Source organism: Gorilla gorilla, chromosome 4 (genome assembly GCF_029281585.2).
Source record: "Gorilla gorilla gorilla isolate KB3781 chromosome 4, NHGRI_mGorGor1-v2.1_pri, whole genome shotgun sequence".
Lineage (NCBI taxonomy): Eukaryota > Metazoa > Chordata > Mammalia > Primates > Hominidae > Gorilla > Gorilla gorilla.
This window is the reverse complement of record NC_073228.2, coordinates 29,927,300-29,947,274: the sequence shown is the minus strand read 5'-3', so window position 1 is coordinate 29,947,274 and position 19,975 is coordinate 29,927,300. Positions and strand designations below refer to the sequence as shown.

The 19,975-nt window shown below is 39.9% G+C and overlaps 1 protein-coding gene and 1 long non-coding RNA gene across 4 annotated transcripts in view; one reads left to right on the top strand and one right to left on the bottom strand.

Annotated features, from left to right (window-relative positions):
- The window catches only part of MED13 (mediator complex subunit 13), a 121,937-nt gene extending 108,172 nt beyond the window's left edge, over positions 1 to 13,765 (bottom strand). For all 3 annotated transcript variants that reach the window (XR_010133762.1, XM_019028067.4, XM_063706215.1), the window contains exons 1-3: positions 13,543 to 13,765; positions 11,477 to 11,711; positions 936 to 1,104 (exon numbers count right to left, since the gene is read on the bottom strand). Coding sequence is in view for 2 of the 3 variants with exons in the window: in XM_019028067.4 (XP_018883612.4) it covers positions 936 to 1,104; positions 11,477 to 11,711; positions 13,543 to 13,608 (470 nt within the window). In the remaining variant the exon portion in view is untranslated. The remainder of the gene's footprint in view (positions 1 to 935; positions 1,105 to 11,476; positions 11,712 to 13,542) is intronic.
- A 1,333-nt stretch (positions 13,766 to 15,098) lies between these two features.
- Positions 15,099 to 16,640, top strand: LOC109026835 (uncharacterized). Its single transcript, XR_002005881.3, has 4 exons — positions 15,099 to 15,200; positions 15,305 to 15,380; positions 15,807 to 15,895; positions 16,468 to 16,640. It is a non-coding gene; the product is annotated as an uncharacterized lncRNA (long non-coding RNA).
- The last annotated feature ends 3,335 nt before the right edge of the window (positions 16,641 to 19,975 follow it).

Here is a 19,975-nt window from a genome sequence, read left to right as displayed (position 1 = left end):
TACTAAAACTAAAAAGTTTGAAAAAACAAACAAACAAACAAACAAACAAAAACTCCAAGTGCACATGAAAAAAGATGTGCATATATGACATCAAAGACCTCAAAATGATTACAATCTCAACCAAATGTTCACTTCACATCCTCTCACATCTTTCAGGAAAAATTAGTAAGTTCCCTTTAATTTTCTCTTCCCCACATCCCAACTTACTTGCCACTGGTTCATCTCTCTTGAAGTCTCACTAACTCAATGACTGCTGGGAACTTAAATCTTTTGAGAGACTATGCCTTATATTATCTAAATCACGGAGAAGTGAGTAACCTGAAGGTTTTAATTGCATAGGAGAAGGAGGTATCTATCATAAGTCTTCTGTGCCTCTATCTGCAACCAGTCTAATAAGTAGTGTCATAAATTTGCTTAATTCATTGCTCAAGAAAATTATAAGCTCTCAAAGAGTAAATGGTCTTATACAGAAAACACAAATTTAAATTACTTTAATTAAAGGGAATTGAGAGATTGGGAATAAGAAGGGTTAACTTAATCCAAAACATACTCACAGATCACTATCTTTAACAGGTGTTGTTACTTAATTTTAATATCAGAGTGCTGTGCATATATTTCCACAAATACTAAAAAAAAGATACTTCCAAGCCTAAGTCTCTGCTTTCATCCCACATTAAGTCTATCATCACAAATCAAAATTTAGGCCACTGTATTAAAATACAGCCTATTCCTACTGTAAGAAAATTCTTAAAGCGTGTAAAGGGAAGTTTGTAAAGTGGTTAAAAAAAAAAAAAAACCTGACTATATCTAGTACTCTGTCACTGACAACCTCCGGAATATGTCTGTATATTAGCTTGTTTTATCCCACATTCTCGTAAAGACACAAAAATGAACAAAACTAAAGAAAGATCACGTCAGAATTTAAGATAGCTTACCTTTTATTTACAGGTTTTTCATCTTTTTCATAAGGCTTTACAAACCACTTGCCAATACGTACAAAATTCCTGTTCATTAAACACCGTTCCAATAGATTGTGAACTGCTTTGAAAAGCAGAGTACGGCATTCATAGGAAAGTCCATTCTCCCACACTCCATCTTCTTCTTCTAAAAGAGAAATGAAGGAAATAATAAGTAAAATAGTGACACTATAATCTATTCAGAGCCAAGTGAAAAAGGTTACAATTTAAACTCTATATTCATCAACACTAGCTTACCCCAGAATATTAAGCTACAATCACTTCAATGTATCTCTAGACATTATCAGGTTTCAAAGTTACTCCACAAGGAATAAAAGGTCTAAGTGCCACATATTCTATTAAATTACCTGAAAAGTATTTTTCCACCTTATAAAAATTCAATGACATCATGAACATACTGAATTGGTTCCTGTATTAATGAAAAGGACACTTGTTTGTATAACCTGGAAAATATTAAACACACTCTATACCTATGATGCCAGTTTCTAAGCTGGCTCACTTGTTACTTTGTCCTAATTCCCCTAGTCATTCAACCTGCCAAAAAAACTAGCCAGTTAATAATTAAAGTCAAAACATTTCATGTCCATCAGCATTCTAATCCACGACTCCACTATAACACTAAGTGATGAATAAAAAAGAAGCTGTTGGCACAGAGCCTAACAAGCGGTGCACTATCAGCCACCTTAGGTCTCATTTCAAACAAATTATTCCCATGATTACTATTCAGTATAGGACCCTTTACTTGGGGGAGAAATTTAAAAATTTAAAGACTTAAATTGTAAATGGCACTTCTGTCAAATAAAATTATAGCTATCTTCACTAACTATATAGCTTCAATTTTGCCAACAAATCTATTAATCACTCCAAGTTAATTTACCAAAAAAACATTAACACAGTCATTTTGAGATAAGTCTGGATGTAGGTCAGAAAAATTTTTTTGTGTACTCTATCCATTTCATATCTGTCACAAAGCATCCAACAAATCGTGCTACAAATAATGATACCACTTCAGCACTCTAACTTTCATTACAAGATTTTAAATTGCTTAGTCTAAATATAATTAACTCTCCTTCTATAGCCTATATACCTTTATAAACATTTTATAAATATGGGTCATCTGTGTTCAATGTTTAAGTAAAAATAAAAGACAAACGTTTCGGAATTCAACACCAAAAATGCATACACTATACCCACAGAAAAACAGACACAATATGAGCTTCTGAATAAAAGCAAAGACATGTATTAAGAGTTACACATGGTTTATATGCACAATTTATACAACAAATGGGTAGAATAAACATTAACTAAAAAGTATGATAGTGGACTTTAACTGCACTAGAAATTCTGTGCCACTACAAAGATTAATGTTGGTTTTACATTTTCTCCTAAATGACAGTCAAGTCTTTCAAAGCAACTAATTTTTTTTAAATTTTATTTTAAATAAGCTTTAGTCTGGGCGCAGTTACTCACGCCTGTAAACCTAGCACTTTGGGAGGCTGAGGTGGGCGGATCACCTGAGGTCAGGAGTTCAAGACCAGCCTCGCCAACATGATGAAAGCCCATCTCTACTAAAAATACAAAAATTAGCCAGGCGTCATAGTGCAGCCCTGTAATCCCAGCTACTCGGGAGGCTGAGGTGGGAGAATCACCCAAGAGGGAGAGATTACAGTGAGCCAAGATCGTGCCACTGCACTCCAGCCTGGGACAGAGTGAGATTCAGTCTACAAAAAAAAAAAAAACAAAAAACAGGTAAGCTTAGGGAAAAAAAAGTAGAATAAGCTTTAGAAAATGACAATATTTCAGAATTGGAATACAATAATTTTTTAAGTCTAATATTAATCATAAATATTAAATAAGAAATATTCACATTCTATTATATCAAAGACACCATTATCTACTTCCATTTAAAACCAAAACGTTTATGGGTTTCACCTCATTAAAGAAAATATTAGGCTAGGAGAATAGAGAAGCAGCACAAAGTGACTTCACTTTAATTAATTAAAGGTCTAGATCACAAGCATATTTGTGAGTTGATGACAAAAAAAGAGAAAAGAATCTCAATTGATCTGCTTTCAATTTAATGAGGTCCTACCATTTCAAAATTAAATAGCTACATTAAGACTTTTACCTCAAATTATGAGACTTATGACTACTAGAATATACATGTTCTTAATTCCAACAGAACTATGTTAGGAATATCTTCCAATTCTTCACCTCTTTACAATCAATTTAGTATCTTTTATTTTTATTACCTTTTATTTCAAAAATCCCTACCTTCTGATGGTTGTAACACTTGTTCTACATAAGAAGCCACTACCAACATATTTCTCCTAAGTTTTAAAGCATCAAAGACCCAAGACACGGTTACCATTTGTAAGTATCAAGGTTGTACAGTTGTTATAAACTTCAAATAAATTAGTCATTTAAAACTAGAAAATGACTTTGTCTTCTTCCCAAAAACAGTAAATAAAAAAATCTGCTTTCTGGGAGGCTGAAGCCAGGTGCGGTGACTCACGCCTGCTATCCGGGAGGCTGAGGCCAGGTGTGGTGGCTCATGCCTGTAATCCCAGCACTTCAGGAGGCCAAGGCAAGTGGACCACTTGAGGCCAGGAGTTCGAGACCAGCCTGGCCAACATGGCAAAACCCCATCTCTACTAAAAATATAAAAATTAACCACACATGGCACGGCTGTAGTCCCAGCTACTCAGGAGGCTGAGGCATGAGAATCACTTGAGCCCAAGAGATGGGAGCTGCAGTGAGCTGAGATCACACCACTGCACTCCACTGTGGGCGACATAGCAAGACTCTGACTCAAAAAAACAAAAAAACAACAAAAAAAAAACCTTTGCAATAGTAAAAGCTAAAGCACAATTTATAAATTTTCACATGAAATTCTGAAAATTTTATGGTTTTATTTTGTAAAATCTATTTTAGTTAAACTTGCAGTCAAATGATTTAAGAATATTTAATGTGAGGCCATGCGCGGTGGCTCATGCCTATAATCCCAGCACTTTCGGAGGTCGAGGCAGGTGGATCATCTGAGGTCAGGAGTTCAAGACCAGCCTGGCCAACATAGTGAAACCCCATCTCTACTAAAAATACCAAAATTAGCTGGGCGAGGTGGCATGCACCTGTAGTCCCAGGTATCCGGGAGGCTGAGGCAGGAGAATCACTTGAACTGGGTGGCAGAGGCTGCAGTGAACCGAGATCACGCCACTGCATTCCAGCCTGGTGACAGAGCAAGACTCCATCTCAAAAAAAAAAAAAAAAAAGAAAAAAAGAATATTGAATGTGGTTTAGAAAAGTAATCAGTATTAATCTTGAAGCATTTCTCCCTCATTATTCCAATGCTTTCAAAGGGCGTGGGCATCTTATGTCCCCAGTGCCCACAATTCTCATTAACACTAAATAGGAGCTATGCATAAAACAAACAAGTAGAGACCACCTGTGGAGGTTTTCTAAATCCAACGTATCTCTGAAGTATGTCCTCATCTATATGGCAAGCAACTAAGCAACCATTACACTAAAGTAATATAATTTCATATTTTGTCGCTGAGAAAAACGAGAGAGTAAGTCCTAATAACGCTCAATAAAAAGTCTGAAGGTTTTTGGTTTTGTTGGGAATCACTTAGAAACAAGAAGCCTACTGAGCCAAGTTTCTAATATCCTGACAATCTAATAACTGTAATAAAAGTACTTTCTACATGTTGTATTCAGATATGAAAAGTGAAATGGTACAACCAACCCACTCAAGGCATAGTGATATGCACTATTTACACTAATTGAAACAAGTTCTTGAATCTCAACACCAGCATTATAATAGGGAGGGGAAGGAGAAGGGAACATATGGCAAATCTTTACCTATCTCTTTTGAACTTAACCAGAGCCTAATAGAAAAAGTCTGCTTAATCTATTTAACTATTTTCCTCCTCTAGCCAGGTGCAATGACTCATGCCTGTAATCCCAGCTACTTGGGAAGCTAAGACAGAAGGATCACTTGAAGCTAGGAGTTCAAGACTAGCCTGGCAATACAGGAAGACCCTGACTCCAAAAAACTTTTTTTTTAGTTAGTAGGGCATAGTGGCAATGCCTGTAGGCCCAGCTGCTGGGGAAGCTGAGGTGGGAGGATTGCTTGAGTCCAGGAGTCGGAGGCTGCAGTGAGCTATGATTAAGCACTGCAGGCTGAGTGAGACAAAGTGTGACCTCCATCCCTACAAAAAAAAAAAAAAAAAAAAAAAAATTTCCTTCTCTTGTAGCTCTATGTCCAGAGAAAATAAAGTTTCAACTCTGCATTCTTAGTACTTTTCTGTTACTATTAGCATTACAGTTCTTAATCATCCGTGTTTCTTGAAATTTTTATGGACTACTTATTGGAAGAAAACACAAATGCTAAATTTGATTACCATATTTTTTTCCTGAAGATGCAGATTACAGTAGTGCCAAAGTACGTGATAAGTCATCAAAATAATTCTCTATCAATGGGGAAAAAAAATCACAACCAAAAAAGCAGACACACCCTGCACTCAACATTTTTCTCAAAACTGGCATCTTTAAATATCTCCACGGTGGTAAAAAATGAATCTTCTCCAATACAATTTTGCAAAACTATTAAAATGTAACATATGCTAATGAATAATGGCTCAAAAATTAACATGGTAGAAAATACCATGTATTTCCTGAAATAAAGAGAAATGTTTAAATGCTAGATCAATGTTTCTCCTGAATAATCATTAATAACCCATACATTCAACAAATATACTGAGAGCCTTAAGTTGGCCGCATCATTATCTATGGCAAAACTTGAAAACTGATTTAAAAACAGCCTACTATGTTATGTTTGGCTTGAAAACTTAGAAGATACACTTGATCAAAAAAACAGTATGCAGAAGAAATACAGCAAATGAAGTTGTCACCTAGGAGACTAGCCAATTTAAAGAGTCGGGCCACATCACAAGTAAATTTTACAACAGTAGAAATGAATTACTCTCTTTAGACTACGTGGGGCACACAACAATGTTTTAGTTTGGCTGGGACTAGATTCCTATGCCTGGCTGTTTATCTATCTGTCAATCCTATTAACAGCTGTCATTTAAGGTTAAAGTCCACTACAGTTAATATCCTTCAATAAAAACATCCAAAATTAAATTCAGAACAATAGTCCACTTAGTTTGAGCACTATTCATTATGATAAAATTCTGGTATAATAAAACTATCTGAACATGTTACTAAAATCTACTTTACAGACCTCAGGAGCCAGGAAAAAGAACAAATATTTTTAGCCCTGAGTTTTTTTAGTTCACAAGGTATCAGTTTTCTCAAAGAGTCTCATCACAGTCTAACTTGCTATGATTTTTTTAAGATGACAAATGGGAGAGGACGCAGTGTTTGCTTTTATTTTTATTTAAAGGGAAAGAATAAAAGCCAATGATGACAGCAATTGAATTCCAAAAATGTTAGAACACAGAATAAAAATACACAGAAAACTCTCCTTCAAGAACACATTAATGAAAATGATACAATCTTGCTCTGAAGCAAATTAACAGTACACTTAAAAGTACCAGTCCTACCCACCACAGAGATTCTTGACCAGAGGGACTGAGCTAAGATTTTCCCATCACCTATTTTATACCTCTTTCACCCACTATCACACAACCACTAAACAAAGCTACAAAATTCAATTTTTTTAAAAAAGGGGCCAGGCATGGTGGCTCATGCCTGTAATCCCAGCACTTGGGGAGGCTGAGGCGGGCAGATCACCTGAGGCCAGGAGTTCCAGACCAGCCTGGCCAACATGGCGAAACTCCTATTAAAATCTCTACTAAAAATACAAAAATTAGCCGGGCGTGGTGACACATGCCTGTAGTCCCAGCTACTCGGGAGGCTGAGACAGAAGGATCGCTTGAACCTGGGAGGAGGAGGTCGCAGTGAGCCAAGATCGCCCCACTACACTCCAGCCTGGTAGACAGAGCGAGACTTCGTCTCAAAAAAAAAAAAAAGAAAGAAAGAAAGAAAAAAGCTGTAACCCCAAAGGAGTTTTATTCCCTAATCCTTTCTGTATCAAAACATATCGACACCGATTCAACTAATCATTATCCTATAGAGGATAAAGCAAAAAGTAAGAAAATCATCTATGTTTGGCTTTGGAATTCAAGAGATTTTTTGAACAAATAACCTTCTGGAATGTTATAGTTAGGCTAATACTAGTTAGCACAAATCCTGATCCAAAAATCATCCGGCCTTTGCAAATTACTTTGCTCAACGGTATTGACTTACTGCTACAAAATGAGTAACTGAGGGTTTAAAGTATGTATTAAATCAGACGTGATTTGCTGTAACTGATCTTTGCCAGTTAGCAATAAAAAAAGTTTACATTCTATTTCTACACATCAGCTAAACTTGAAAAGAAGGTAACCCAAACAAATGCTAAGTGACATAAGAGAAAATGAAATTTAAAATGCACTATGGAATCTGAGCAGATTCTTCAGAACTGTCGAAATCATCAAAACCAAAGAAAGTCTGAGAAACTGTCACAATCTAACAAAGCCTAAGGAGACATGACAATTAAATGTAATAGGGGTATCTTAAATGAGATCCTAGAAAAGAAAAACATATTAGGCAAAAAAATAAAGGAAATCCAAATATATACTTTAGTTAATAATAAAGTATCAATATTGGTTCATTAGTTAATTTTTAAAAATACACTGCATGACACAAAGGAGCTAAGGGGGTTAAACAAAGGCAATTCTGTATTTCTGTTACTGAATATTCCAGTTAAGAAAAACTGAGAATTCTAATCTTTGAAAAAAGAAATGCTTTCCCTCTTCCCTCACTACCAAGAAAAACAAGGGCAATATTATCACCATAATAAAAAACACTTCAGTAACAAGATGTGGTGTGTGCTGAACCAAACAGAAGGACACTGCCTGTGAAGAGCAGGCTCAAGCTAAATTAACCAGCTTTTTAGTTACCACCTGGGTCCTTCCGGTACCCCATTCCTCAGTGCTACACCTCCACTTGGAACTCAGGACTGCCTCCAGCAGCTGATGCTACCCTGTACTGTCCAGCTGCTCTCTTCTCAGGGGAGCTTAGAAGAAGGAAATAGAGTGCCACAGATGGAAGAAATGAAAAAGGGGTTAGCTAGAGAGACAGAGGCAGACTAATTACCCCAAGAGGGAGGCAGACGCTGTCCCTAGAGCAAAGAAAAGGGCAAGACAAATATATTCCATCTGAAAAAACCTTATTATTCTTTAAGATACGTCTGATTTAAGTAACAACATTCTTAAGTAAATAACAGGTTTTATTTTTAAAAAAAGCTAAAACATTATATAAATAACACTGACTATGCAAACTAAAACAGTACAGGACAAGCTTTGGAACAATAAATATGATCATATGCCACTCCTAATTGTATTTCAGTTTACTATTTCAATCACTTCACTTTGATAAATTTTTAAGTTATTTACGGCCAGGTGCGGTGACTCACGCCTGTAATCCTAGCACTTTGGGAGGCCGAGGCGGGTGGACTGTCTGCGCTCAGGAGTTCGAGACCAGCCTGGGGAACACGGTGAAACCCCATCTCTACTAAAAATACAAAAAATTAGCCAAGTGTGGCAGCATGTGCCTGTAATCCCAGCTACTCGGGAGGCTGAGACAGGAGAATCGCTTGAACCCAGGAGGTGGAGGTTGCAGTCAGCTGAGATCGCGCCACTGCACTCCAGCCTGGGCGACAAAGCAAGACTCCATCTCAAAAAAAAAAGCTATTTACTATTCATTAGCATTCAGTAAAGTCTGACAGCAGTTAAAACCCTACCTCCTGCCTGTAATCCCAGCACTTTGGGAGGCCAAGGCTGGCGGATCACAAGCTCAGGAGATCGAGACCATCCTGTCTAACAGTGAAACCCCGTCTCTATTAAAAATACAAAAAATTAGCCGGGCGTGGTGGTGGGCGCCTGTAGTCCCAGGTACTCAGGAGGCTGAGGTAGTAGGAGTATGGCATGAACCCAGGAGGCAGAGCTTGCAGCAAGCAAGCTCCACTGCACTCAGAGAGCGAGATCGCGCCACTGCACTCCAGCCCGCGGGACAGAATGAGACTCCGTCTCAAAAAAAAAAAAAAAAAACCAACCTCCCAAAATTATTTTCATTCACGTTCAAGATCACTATCTATTTTTTTTTTTTTTTTTTTGAGACAGAGTCTCACTCTGTCGCCCGGGCTGGAGTGCAGTGGCAAGATCTCGGCTCACTGCAACCTCCGCCTCCTGGGATCAAGCGATTCTCCTGCCTCAGCCTCCCGAGTAGCTGGGACTACAGGTGCGTGCCACCATGCCCAGCTAATTTTTGTATCTTCAGTAGAGACGGGGTTTCACCATGTTGGCCAGGATGGTCTCTATCTCCTGACCCTGCGATCTGCCTGCCTCAGCCTCCCAAAGTGCTGGGATTACAGGCATGAGTGAGCCATGGCACCCAGCTGATCACTATTTTAAAGGTACAAGTAACTACCATTTTTGAAAATTACGCTAAAAATCAAAGCTAGAGAAAAATGTTTAAGACTGTAACCTAGTTTCAGTGGAGAAAACATATCTGACTGGTAACATGAAACCTAGAAGACAAAACTGACTTTTAACAATACCCATCAAAGCAGCTCACATCTAACTTTAATAGTCTTTTAACTTTCACAATATTTTTTCTATTACGGTAAAACTAGGCCAGGTGCAGGGGCTCACACTTGTAATCCCAGCACTTTGGGAGGTTAAGATGGAAGGAACACTAGAGTTCAGGAGTTCAAGACCAGCCTGGTCAACACAGCAAGACCCCCATCTCTACTTAAAAAGAAAAAAAGAAAAAAAAAAATTAAACATTATGTATCTCTTAAAATTATCTTTGATTCTACAAAGTGTATTTCATGGAATCTTAAAAAAAGATCTGTTTAGTCTGTTTAGATGCTCTGCCAACTTTATTAAGAAGACCAAAGCCCCTAAGTCACCATTATAGTTTTATCAATAATGATGTTTTATCAACAAATATATTTTATCAATAGTTTATAGTTTTTCAACAATGTTATACAGTCTCCAAACATTCTAGTAAGGTGATTTTTATGACCACTTAACGATTAAAATAACTCAAATACTATATCCAAATCAATGAAAGAAAAAGGAGGCTGGCGGACTTAGCTTTTAGCATAATTAGAAAGTATTGTCTTGCTAAACTACCATATATACATACATCATGTATATGTACATATATGTATATACATATACACATCATTTTACACATTTAGAACTACATTAAATACACACAACTAAGGACTGGACTCTGCAGCAGGCTTCTTATTAGAAAAACTACAAAAGCTGGAAAGCTTTCTTGAAGAATGGCAATCACTCTCAAAAATAATAATTAACACTGGAGAGTATGTTCATTAGAATGTGAAAAGCAATTATCAAAACATACAAATGTAACACGTACATTCCTACATAAATGTTGGTCCTACTAAGTACCAGTTCAAGATACAGACACCTAGAATACATTCTATCCAAAAATAAAATAGATCCTATAGGTCAGAGACACAGTAACAAAAACTTCAGAGTACTCAATTTCAAATAAGAACTTAAAAAAAATTATCTAGAAATCCTAAATTTATCTGTCAAAAATCATTATCAAACTATCTTACTGAAGTCTTTGGAACCTTATAGCATACAACCAATCATTTACATTCCTATTATCTAAGATTCAGTTAATACTGACTTTCACAGTTTAAAGCTTTAGTGATTATATGAAAAGCTATAGTTTCTCTTTCTAAAGTAGCATTTGGTCCTAAAAGTCAAGAAAATAAGGAAGTAATCACATTGATTTGCTCACAATAAAATTGTTTGTGTAACCTTTTAGATTATGATCCCATGTCCCATAAAAGCTAAACAAGTTGGCACTTTTCTAAGAGTATGTTTGACAGAACAGTATATGAGTCACTTTCCAAAAATAACTAAATTAACATATGCCTTCATAAGTTAATCAAATAGCACAAATGACAATAACAAAATACTTACATGCCTTAAAACACACACACACACGGATAGTTACATTTCTAGTACTTTTAGAATCATCTGCCTATTCAATGCAAAAGACTCAACTTCAGCAGTGGCTGAAGTGACTCAAAAGTTACATCTGGCTTCTAAACTATTACACGACTTTGTTAGGAACTCTGTTTCCTGATTCCATTTTTTTTAGATTAATGTAACATGCCTTCTTCGGGCCCTAACTACCTGTGAGAAATTAAGAAGAGAGGTGGTGGAAGGAGAAAGTCATTCACGCCTTAAAAACCCAGCTATAACAACATGGATAATTTAAGTAAAATAAAATAATCATGGTGAAATAAAACAATGAAGCTGAATTTTTATCTGGCCTCCTAAGGGTCCCACAAAAACAAACAATTTGTAATACATATGACATTCTGGGAGAAGTATACAATGTTGCTATATCATTAGTTAGAAATGGAAAGTTTCTTTCACCTGATAAGTCATGGTGAATAAGGTCAGCAAAACTGGGGTCTTCACCCCACCAAAATATCCACAATTCTCTTCTTCCAGGTCTTTGATCTCGCCGCCAAACACCAAGTACATCTGCCTTAAGGCAGCGACTAAAACTGCTCAAAATGGGGTCTTCTTCTGTCACAGGAAACAGAATAGGGGCAGAAGTTGGGCCTTGCCATACATATTTTTTCCATTTAATTCCTGTCAAGTCAGCCTGAAGGAAAGAAAGCATTAAGTTTTATTACTGCATATTCACTCAAAGTCAAAAGTACTCAATATGATGTCTCTTATTTCATTAAGACATTACAATTTTTCAATGTATGCTTGAGATATTGAATGCAAATTAGAACAAAAAAAGACTTTATAATTCAACAACCAAGAATTTTAGGGAGAAGAATACAGTTAAAAATTACCACCACCATGTCACTGAAGAGCAAGCAAATATGTACTCCAAGTAGAAACAGAAGAAACTGAATGATGTTAAATATAGACACACACTTCAATATGCAAACAGAGTACATTTTTCTCTGTCCTAACTGGTCACATTTGTTCATTGGTGTCAAACTTTTAACTGAAAATCAACTATTAAAGACCCTATCATGGGTTTTTATTCCACATTTACAGAAGTAACGTCTCTAATGAAAACACATCTGAACAAGTTCTGAAAAAATCTGTTAATTCTTCACACACACCCCTGTCGGAAAAGTCAAATAGCTACTCACAAAGAACTGTCAGATTTGTGCTAGTCTATCTTCAAAGAACTGATCCTAAAAGTACCAAAAATAGACTGAGTTGGATAAGATAGAAATATAAAACCTGGTGCATGTCTTATTACATGTGAAGAGATGCTGATTAATGGACATTGAAAAGAAAAACATACTGTAGACGAGGATAGAGTATTAAAGTTCTCAATTTAGCATCCGTTAAGAAATTCGACAAGAGGAATTCAGTAATTTAATCTAACTTAAAGGAGCAAACCATAAGGTGCCAAAAATGAAACTGCTGATACATGACTGGCAGTTTACACTTGCCAACTAGTTGTGCTCCTCCCACTTAACTCACTTACCTATCATATACTCTTAATATTTCTCATAGCACAAAGGAGAAAATGAAAAAGTAAAGTCACCCAAACTTAAAGTCATTGATGAAGCTCAGCTACTGTCCCATACAGGACAAGTTATTTGCAACAGTTGGTACTTCTGAAAGCCTTAACTATTGGATGTTACCAGACCTGGGCTAACCTACACAATGGTCATCCCTACATCCCGCTTCTCTCGACTTTCCATTTCAATCAAACAAGAGAGCAGCCTGCTCAAAACATTCTGAAAAAGCAACCAAAACACAATAAATATAGAAACAGTGCAAAACCACAGCACCTCGTCCATTAGCCCCCTTCACTCTCACAAAAACATCATGTTCTAATAGAAGCAAGATAGCTAGAAATTGTCAAAAATGGCAAACTTTTCAAAGTTTAAAAAGAAAACATATGAAATGGCACCTACTGGTTTTTACAGAGAGATCTTAAGTCACCCAAGAAAGAAACTAACCTGGCGTTAGTTTGACTCATACAAAAAAAAATGTAAAACCAAGACAGGTTTCTAGGGCCTGTTCTGGGGTCCTGTTTACATGGGGAAACCAAATTAAAAGGGTAAGACATAAAAGCGGTGGGGAGCAGGGGCAATAATGGAAAGTGTGAAGCAGGGATACAGGGCCAATAAGGAGAAAAGCAACAGTTAAGCAAGACAAGAGGGAAAGGTTACTGTCCTGCCAGATAAGGAGCTCAAGTTGAGGACGAGACTACGGTGAGAAGGAGAGTCCGAAACAAGACGAGAAAAAATGCCAACACTCCCCCAAACAGAGCCCGGGACCGTAGGAGAGCGAACGCCGCCTCCCGGGGCTGGCCGCGGAGCTTCGCAGGGCGCCGGCTCCGGCTGGGCCTCGCCCGGGAACTCGGGCATCTGGACCAGACCGTGCCCCCTCCCCCACGGCCCAAGGGCGCACCTCGCGGCCCCCCTCCCTCGGCGCCCGCCGGCCCCGGCACTCACCAGGCAGAAGAGGTTACAGTGACAATCTTCCAGGCTGGCCCCGTTCGGCACGAAGGAGGCACTCATCGTCCCTCACAGCAGCCGCCGCCGGCGCCACAACCCACCATCCGCCATTACCGCCGCCTCCGACCAGAGAGAGAAACACAGACACCGGGGAGGGCCGGGGGGGGGGGGTAGTGGTTGGGGGGGCGGTGGAAGAGGAGGCCGCCGGGCCGCCCGCCCTCCCCACCCACCCCCCGCCGCCGCCGCCGCCGCCGCCGCGAGCAGCCCCCGCCGCCCGGCCGGCACCCAGCCGCCCGGGGCCGAGGGCCGGAGGCGGGAGGGCCGCGCCGCGCTCGCCTGGCGGGCCGGACTGCGGATCCCGCAGACGCTCGTCCCTCTCTGGGGGACGGAGGGGATGTGTGCCCCTACCACAAGAAAAATAATAAATTACACAATAAATAATCAAAATCAAGTCCAAGACGGCAGAGCCCAAGCCCAGGACGGTTCTCCCGGGCGGAAAGGCGCCCGCACAGGAGCGGGAAGGGTGAGAACCGGGAGAGAAGCCCAGGCCCCCGGCGCGGCAGCGGCGATGTCCTTAAGCCCAGAGTCTCCTCAGCGGCGGAGGTGGTGGCGGCGTCTGCGGGCTCAGACCATTCTCTGGCTCTGTCTTCGTGTCGTTCCTGGGCCGAGCCGGCCTAACGTTTGCCCTCCTGTGGCCTCACCGGCTGGACGCTGTAGTCTCCCCCATTTTGTGGGCCCAGCGGGCGGTGTTTTTCCCCCCTTTAATCCGAATTCACGGGTTTTCCCTTCGCTTTAATGGCGGCCACAGGGACCAGCTCGCCCTCTCTGCTCACCCATTGGCCGCCTTGAGGTCACGTGGGCCCGGGCTCGGTTGGGAGGGGGAGAGAGAAGTGAGCGAGGGAGGGCCGGGAAGCTTTCGGCGGAGGCGGTGAGCCCGGGGGACGGGGCAGCCAGCTGGTGGCCACTAACATAGCGCCATCTGCTGGGTGCCCCGGCCAGTATAAAACGACCCGGGGCCCTGGCCCTCTCTGCGGGGAAATTTACAGTCCAGGAAGGTTCATTTCACAAATCAATGAGAATTACGTGGAAATCAGTTTGAGTTCTTTGGAAGAGAAAGTATTGGCAAAAATTCCAAGACATTCTCATTTATTTCGCGAGGCCGCTGGGGTGCAGGTGCAAACCTCTGGATTTGGGAGTCAGATGATCTGGATGGGGACAAGACTCCTCAACCTAAAAGTTGTGATATGAAGATATAAATTTAAGAAACAAAATATTGCCCTGTAGTTAATAGACTGGGAATTAGAGCCACACTGCCTGGGTTCCAAGCTTGAGCAAATCACTTCCTGCTCTGTGTCTTTACTCATCTGTAAAATGGGGAAAACATATCCCTTACCCCACAAGCTTATTGTAATGAGTTAATACAAATTAAGCAGGTAGCCCAGTGCCCCGCACAGATAAGCACTGTTAAGAGTTAACTATTATTGTTGTCATCATTACCTCATATAGTTATTGTGAGGAGCAGGAGAACTAGTGTATGTAAAGGTCTCACTACTTTTTTGTTGTTTACTTCTGTCTCTCTAGTGCCTAAAAAAAGGTTCCTAGCACACAGTAGGTGCTTGATATTTGTATAGTTACAAATGAATGGGTGGTAAGAAGTAAGAACCAAACAAAAGGTTTATTCTCTTTCCCATGAAACACCCAGTGCTGGGATGGGTTACACTTCAATATGAGTTCAAAACAGTTTCTCTGACGGTTTTAGGATTGCAAGAAAGAAGAAGAAAAAGATGATTCAGAAGTTAGAAACATCAGTGAGTTAGGACTTACCGTAATTTTATGTAAGTATTACAGATACATAATTATGTGTTATGTATTACAGATACATAATTGTATCTGTAAAATGAATGGTAGACTCTTCCATGTCACTTCTTCAGCCACGGAATGAAAAGAAGTCCTCATTTATCCACCTGTTCATCTGTGGCGGTGAAGAGCCCAGATCTGAAGCCCAAAGCCTGGAGAAAAAGTTCTGCCCCTCACTAGTTAGTCTTAGATCAAATTTGACCTTAGATCAAATTAATTTCGCTTTCTCTCGGTTATTGTAAAATGGGGGTAATAAAAGTACTTTTCTTCTAAAATGACTGGTGAATGAAACAATGTAGATACAGTGCTTGCCACAGTGCTTACTTAATGTTAATTATTAATGTAATTTTAAAAATCATTGAGAACCTGCTGGCTCAACTGAGTGTGTTCCTGCTCTGTGCTAGGCCTAGGATACAAATAGGAATAAGATACCTGCCTGTCCCTCAAGATTCCTGAAGAGAGGCACTAAAGGAAACATTTCCTACAGAATAAGGTAAAATACAATGGGGGTAATTGCTTGAATAAAGTATGTACCTACTATGGCATAGTAAGTGACCTAGAAGAAGAGCATCAAACTTAGAGAAGTTGTCATAAAGTAGGTAGCATTTGAAATCAGATTTGAAGGATAAAATGAATTCTTATAAAGCCCTTTGAAGCAGTTAAATCTTATTAAACCTAATTCGAACCCAAAGTCCACATATCAAAGTCAATTATACAATCAGGACTAATTCAATCCAGGAGCTCAAATCAACTAAGGTTGGCATCCTTTATAACTGAGTGCCAGCACCAGGAGACAGCAATCCCCAGATCCAATGAGGTAAGCGCTCCTCTGCCCATTTCCCTTTCCCTGAAAAACTCCTCAGATCTTTGTTCCGCTGCTTTCCTCAGGCTGAAATGCCCTCCTCACATCTAAAGGGGTCTCCATTCTCCTTAGAAGTCTTGCCCTCCCATTACCCCCACCCCCTGACTTGAGCACCATCCTCAGGATTCCAAAGGCAGGTAGAATATACCTGAAACCTACCAGTAGGAGGTAACATTTGATTGACCTTTCTGTTTGAATGTCAGTCTTTTCAAAAAGAAGAGGGAGGCAAGGAGACAGAAGCGAAGAAGGGAGGAAGACCCAGAAGAAAAAGTCTGATGGAGGATCGCAGAAGGGAGCAGGAGAGAGAGAGAAAGACAGGACTGAGAGAATGGAGAAGCAGATTAGAATGGGGGGGATCCCAGTTGTGAGGGGAATGGAATCATTGGGAGAAGGGAAAGAGAAGAAATAAATATTTTCAGCCCACAAAGAACGTATCAGTAACCACTTACATTCTGTAAAAATGACATTTTGTGTGATTTAAAGAGTAATGGAGGCCGGGTGCAGTGGCTCACGCCTGTAATCCCAGCACTTTGGGAGGCCGAGGCGGGCGGATCATGAGGTCAGGAGATCAAGACCATCCTGGCTAACACGGTGAAACCCTGTCTCTACTAAAAATACAAAAAGGCGGGCGCCTGTAGTCTCAGCTACTCGGGAGGCTGAGGCAGGAGAATGGCGTGAACCCGGGAGGCGGAGCTTGCAGTGAGCTGAGATCGCGCCACTGCACACCAGCCTGGGCGACAGAGTGAGACTCCGTTCTCAAAAAAAAGAAAAAGAGAGTAATGGAAATACGGACTTTGGGTATACCATCCTGGTGGGGGATGTTGATAATGAGGGAGGCTGTGTATGTGTGGGGGCAGGAGTTATATGGGATTTTTAAAAAGTAATGGAAATAACTAAAAACATTACACACATATTGTCGGCCAGGTGTGCTGGGTCACGCTTGTAATCCCAGCACTTTGGGAAGCCGAGGCAGGTGGATCACCTGAGGTCAGGAGTTCAAAACCAGCCTGGCCAACATGGTGAAACCCCATCTCTACTAAAAATACAAAAATTAGCCAGGCGTGGTGGCACATGCCTATAGTCCCAGCTACTTGGGAGGCTGAGACAGGAGAATTGCTTGAACCTGGGAGGCAGAGGTTGCAGTGAGCCAAGATCACGCCACTGCACTTCAGCCTGGGTGACAGGGTGAGACTCTATCTCAAAATAAATAAGTAAAAACATTACACACACATTGTCAAAAGTTTGGCAGATACATAAAAGCATAAAGATGAAAATTTGAAATGTACATTACCCAAAAAAGTCCGTATCATTAGCATTCATAATTAATCACTTTTTAACATTTTGATGTATTGACTTTTCCCTATGTATCTTTTTCCTACATGGTTGAGATCATATTATATGACCACTTAACTACCCACATTTATTAACCACCTAGTATGTGTCAGGTCATGTATTGACAAAATACAGCATATACAAGCAGTTCATAATCTTGCTTATAATGGCACTTGAATAGTTAGACCAACTGGGGTCAAAACTCCATACTTGGCCCAGCACGGTGGCTCATGCCCGTAATCCCAGCACTTTGGGAGGCTGAGGTGGGCAGATTGCTTGAACCCAGGAGTTTGAGACCAACCTGGGCAGCATGACGAAACCCCCCGCTGCAAAAAAAATAAAAAAATTAGCCGGGCGTGGTGACACATGCCTGTAGTCCCAGCTACTTGGGAGGTAGAGGTGGGGAGGTTGATCAAGCCTGGGAAGTTAAGATTGCACCACTGCACTCCAGCCTGGGTGACAGAGTGAGACCCTGTCTCAAAAAGCAAGCAAACAAGCAGAACTCCATGCTTGCTAGCTCCCTAATTTCAATTTACCCCTTTGTAGAATGTGTATGTAATAATAGCACCTAAATGTCAGAGTTGTTGCAATGATTAAAAGAGATAATCCAAGTAAAATAGGAGCCAATCAGGAATTTTAAGGTTAATTTTAGAGGTTACTTTGTGTCAATAATCTGGGTCAATAATCACCGATTGTCTTCTGTTCTTTGAAATATGGATTCACTCAATGATCTGCATTTAAAACTGTTTTGTAACCCCTTCTGTCTTGTAGGGGCTCCATTCTGAATGAGATGGTAGAGGCACTGGCTTACAAACTACCACTTAGCCTCCAGGAAGGTGACAGAGTTACATCACCTGAGACAGACAAGTCCAGGAAAGGGCCCCTGATGCTCCACATTGTGATTCAGAATCAGATGATTCTGAAAAATCTGCAAGGTCTAGAGCAGCACTGTCCAATAGAAATGCAATGAGAGCTAAAACCTATTGAAATAGAAAAATAAATTTTAAAAAAAGGTACAATGAGAGCTAAATAAGTAACTTGAAATTTTTCAGTAGCCCTGTTAAAGAAGTAAAAATTAGGGCCTGGCGCAGTGGCTTATGCCTGTAATCCCAGCACTTTGGGAGGCCGAGGTGGGCAGATCACGAGGTCAGGAGTTCAAGACCAGCCTGGCCAACATGGCGAAGCCCCGTCTCTACTGAAAATACAAAAATTAGCTGGGTGTGGTGGTGCATGCCTGTAGTCCCAGCTAGCTACTTAGGAGGCTGAGGCAGGAGAATCGCTTGAACCTGGGAAGCGGAGGTTGCAGTGAGCCGAGATCATGCCACTGCACTTCAACCTGGGCAACGAAGTAAGACTTTGTCTCAAAAAAAAAAAAAAAAAAAAAAAAGTAAAAATTAATGTGAAGTACATATTTTATTTATCTCAGTATGTCAGAATCATTATCATTTTACATGTAGTCAATATAAAAATTGTTGAGATAGTTTGCATTCCTTTTTTTAACCAAACCTTCAAAATCCACACTTATTTGCATTTACAGCACATTTCAGTTTTACCTAGCAGATTTCAAGTGGCCATTAGCCATTTGCAACTAGTGACTACTGTGTTGGAGAGTACAAGTCTAGAGTCAAACGCTGAAAGCTAAGGACCAATTAAGCTGTGGAGTGAGTGGTCTTGAGCCTGGGGACAATATTGATTTTCTTAAGGTCATTTTAATGGTTTAATGTTGTACTTAATTCAATAGAAAAAAAGGTTAAGAAGTTACAAACCATTTTATTTCTTGAATGCACAGACACCACTTCATTGAATATAGAAATAAACAGACCTAAAAGAAATCAGCAGGTTGAGACACTTAAGAAAACATTTTAATTCAAAGCATCGAATATCCTGAGTTGTCTCAAAAGTTGCTGACTTGCCATTTTTCTCAGTAGTGTAGCATCCACCCTCAACCTCAAGTTTTATTTCATTTTAATTGTTTCATTTTAATATTAAAGTCTACTTCCCCTAATTTTCTTACTTTGAAATTACGTTTGTAAACCATATGCAAATCAGAAATTCCCCTCCCCTATCTTTCTCCTACTTGAGCCAGTCATTTGACCTCTCTGGATCTATTTTCTCAAACATGAGGAAGAGATTGGCTTAAGTAATTGCTATGATTTAACACCTAATATGTGACAATATATATCAGACACGGTGTCAAGTATCTTTGCCACAGTTTCTGATGTAAGTACCATATTATCCCAATTTTCTAGCTTGAGATACTGAGGTTTAGATAGCACCCTGCCTCTCTGGCCTCAGGCCAAAGAGGTCTGTAAAGTATGCTAAGGAAGCCTCATCTACCAAGAGAAGCTCTAAAGAAACTTCTTAGGGAAAACAGTTGAA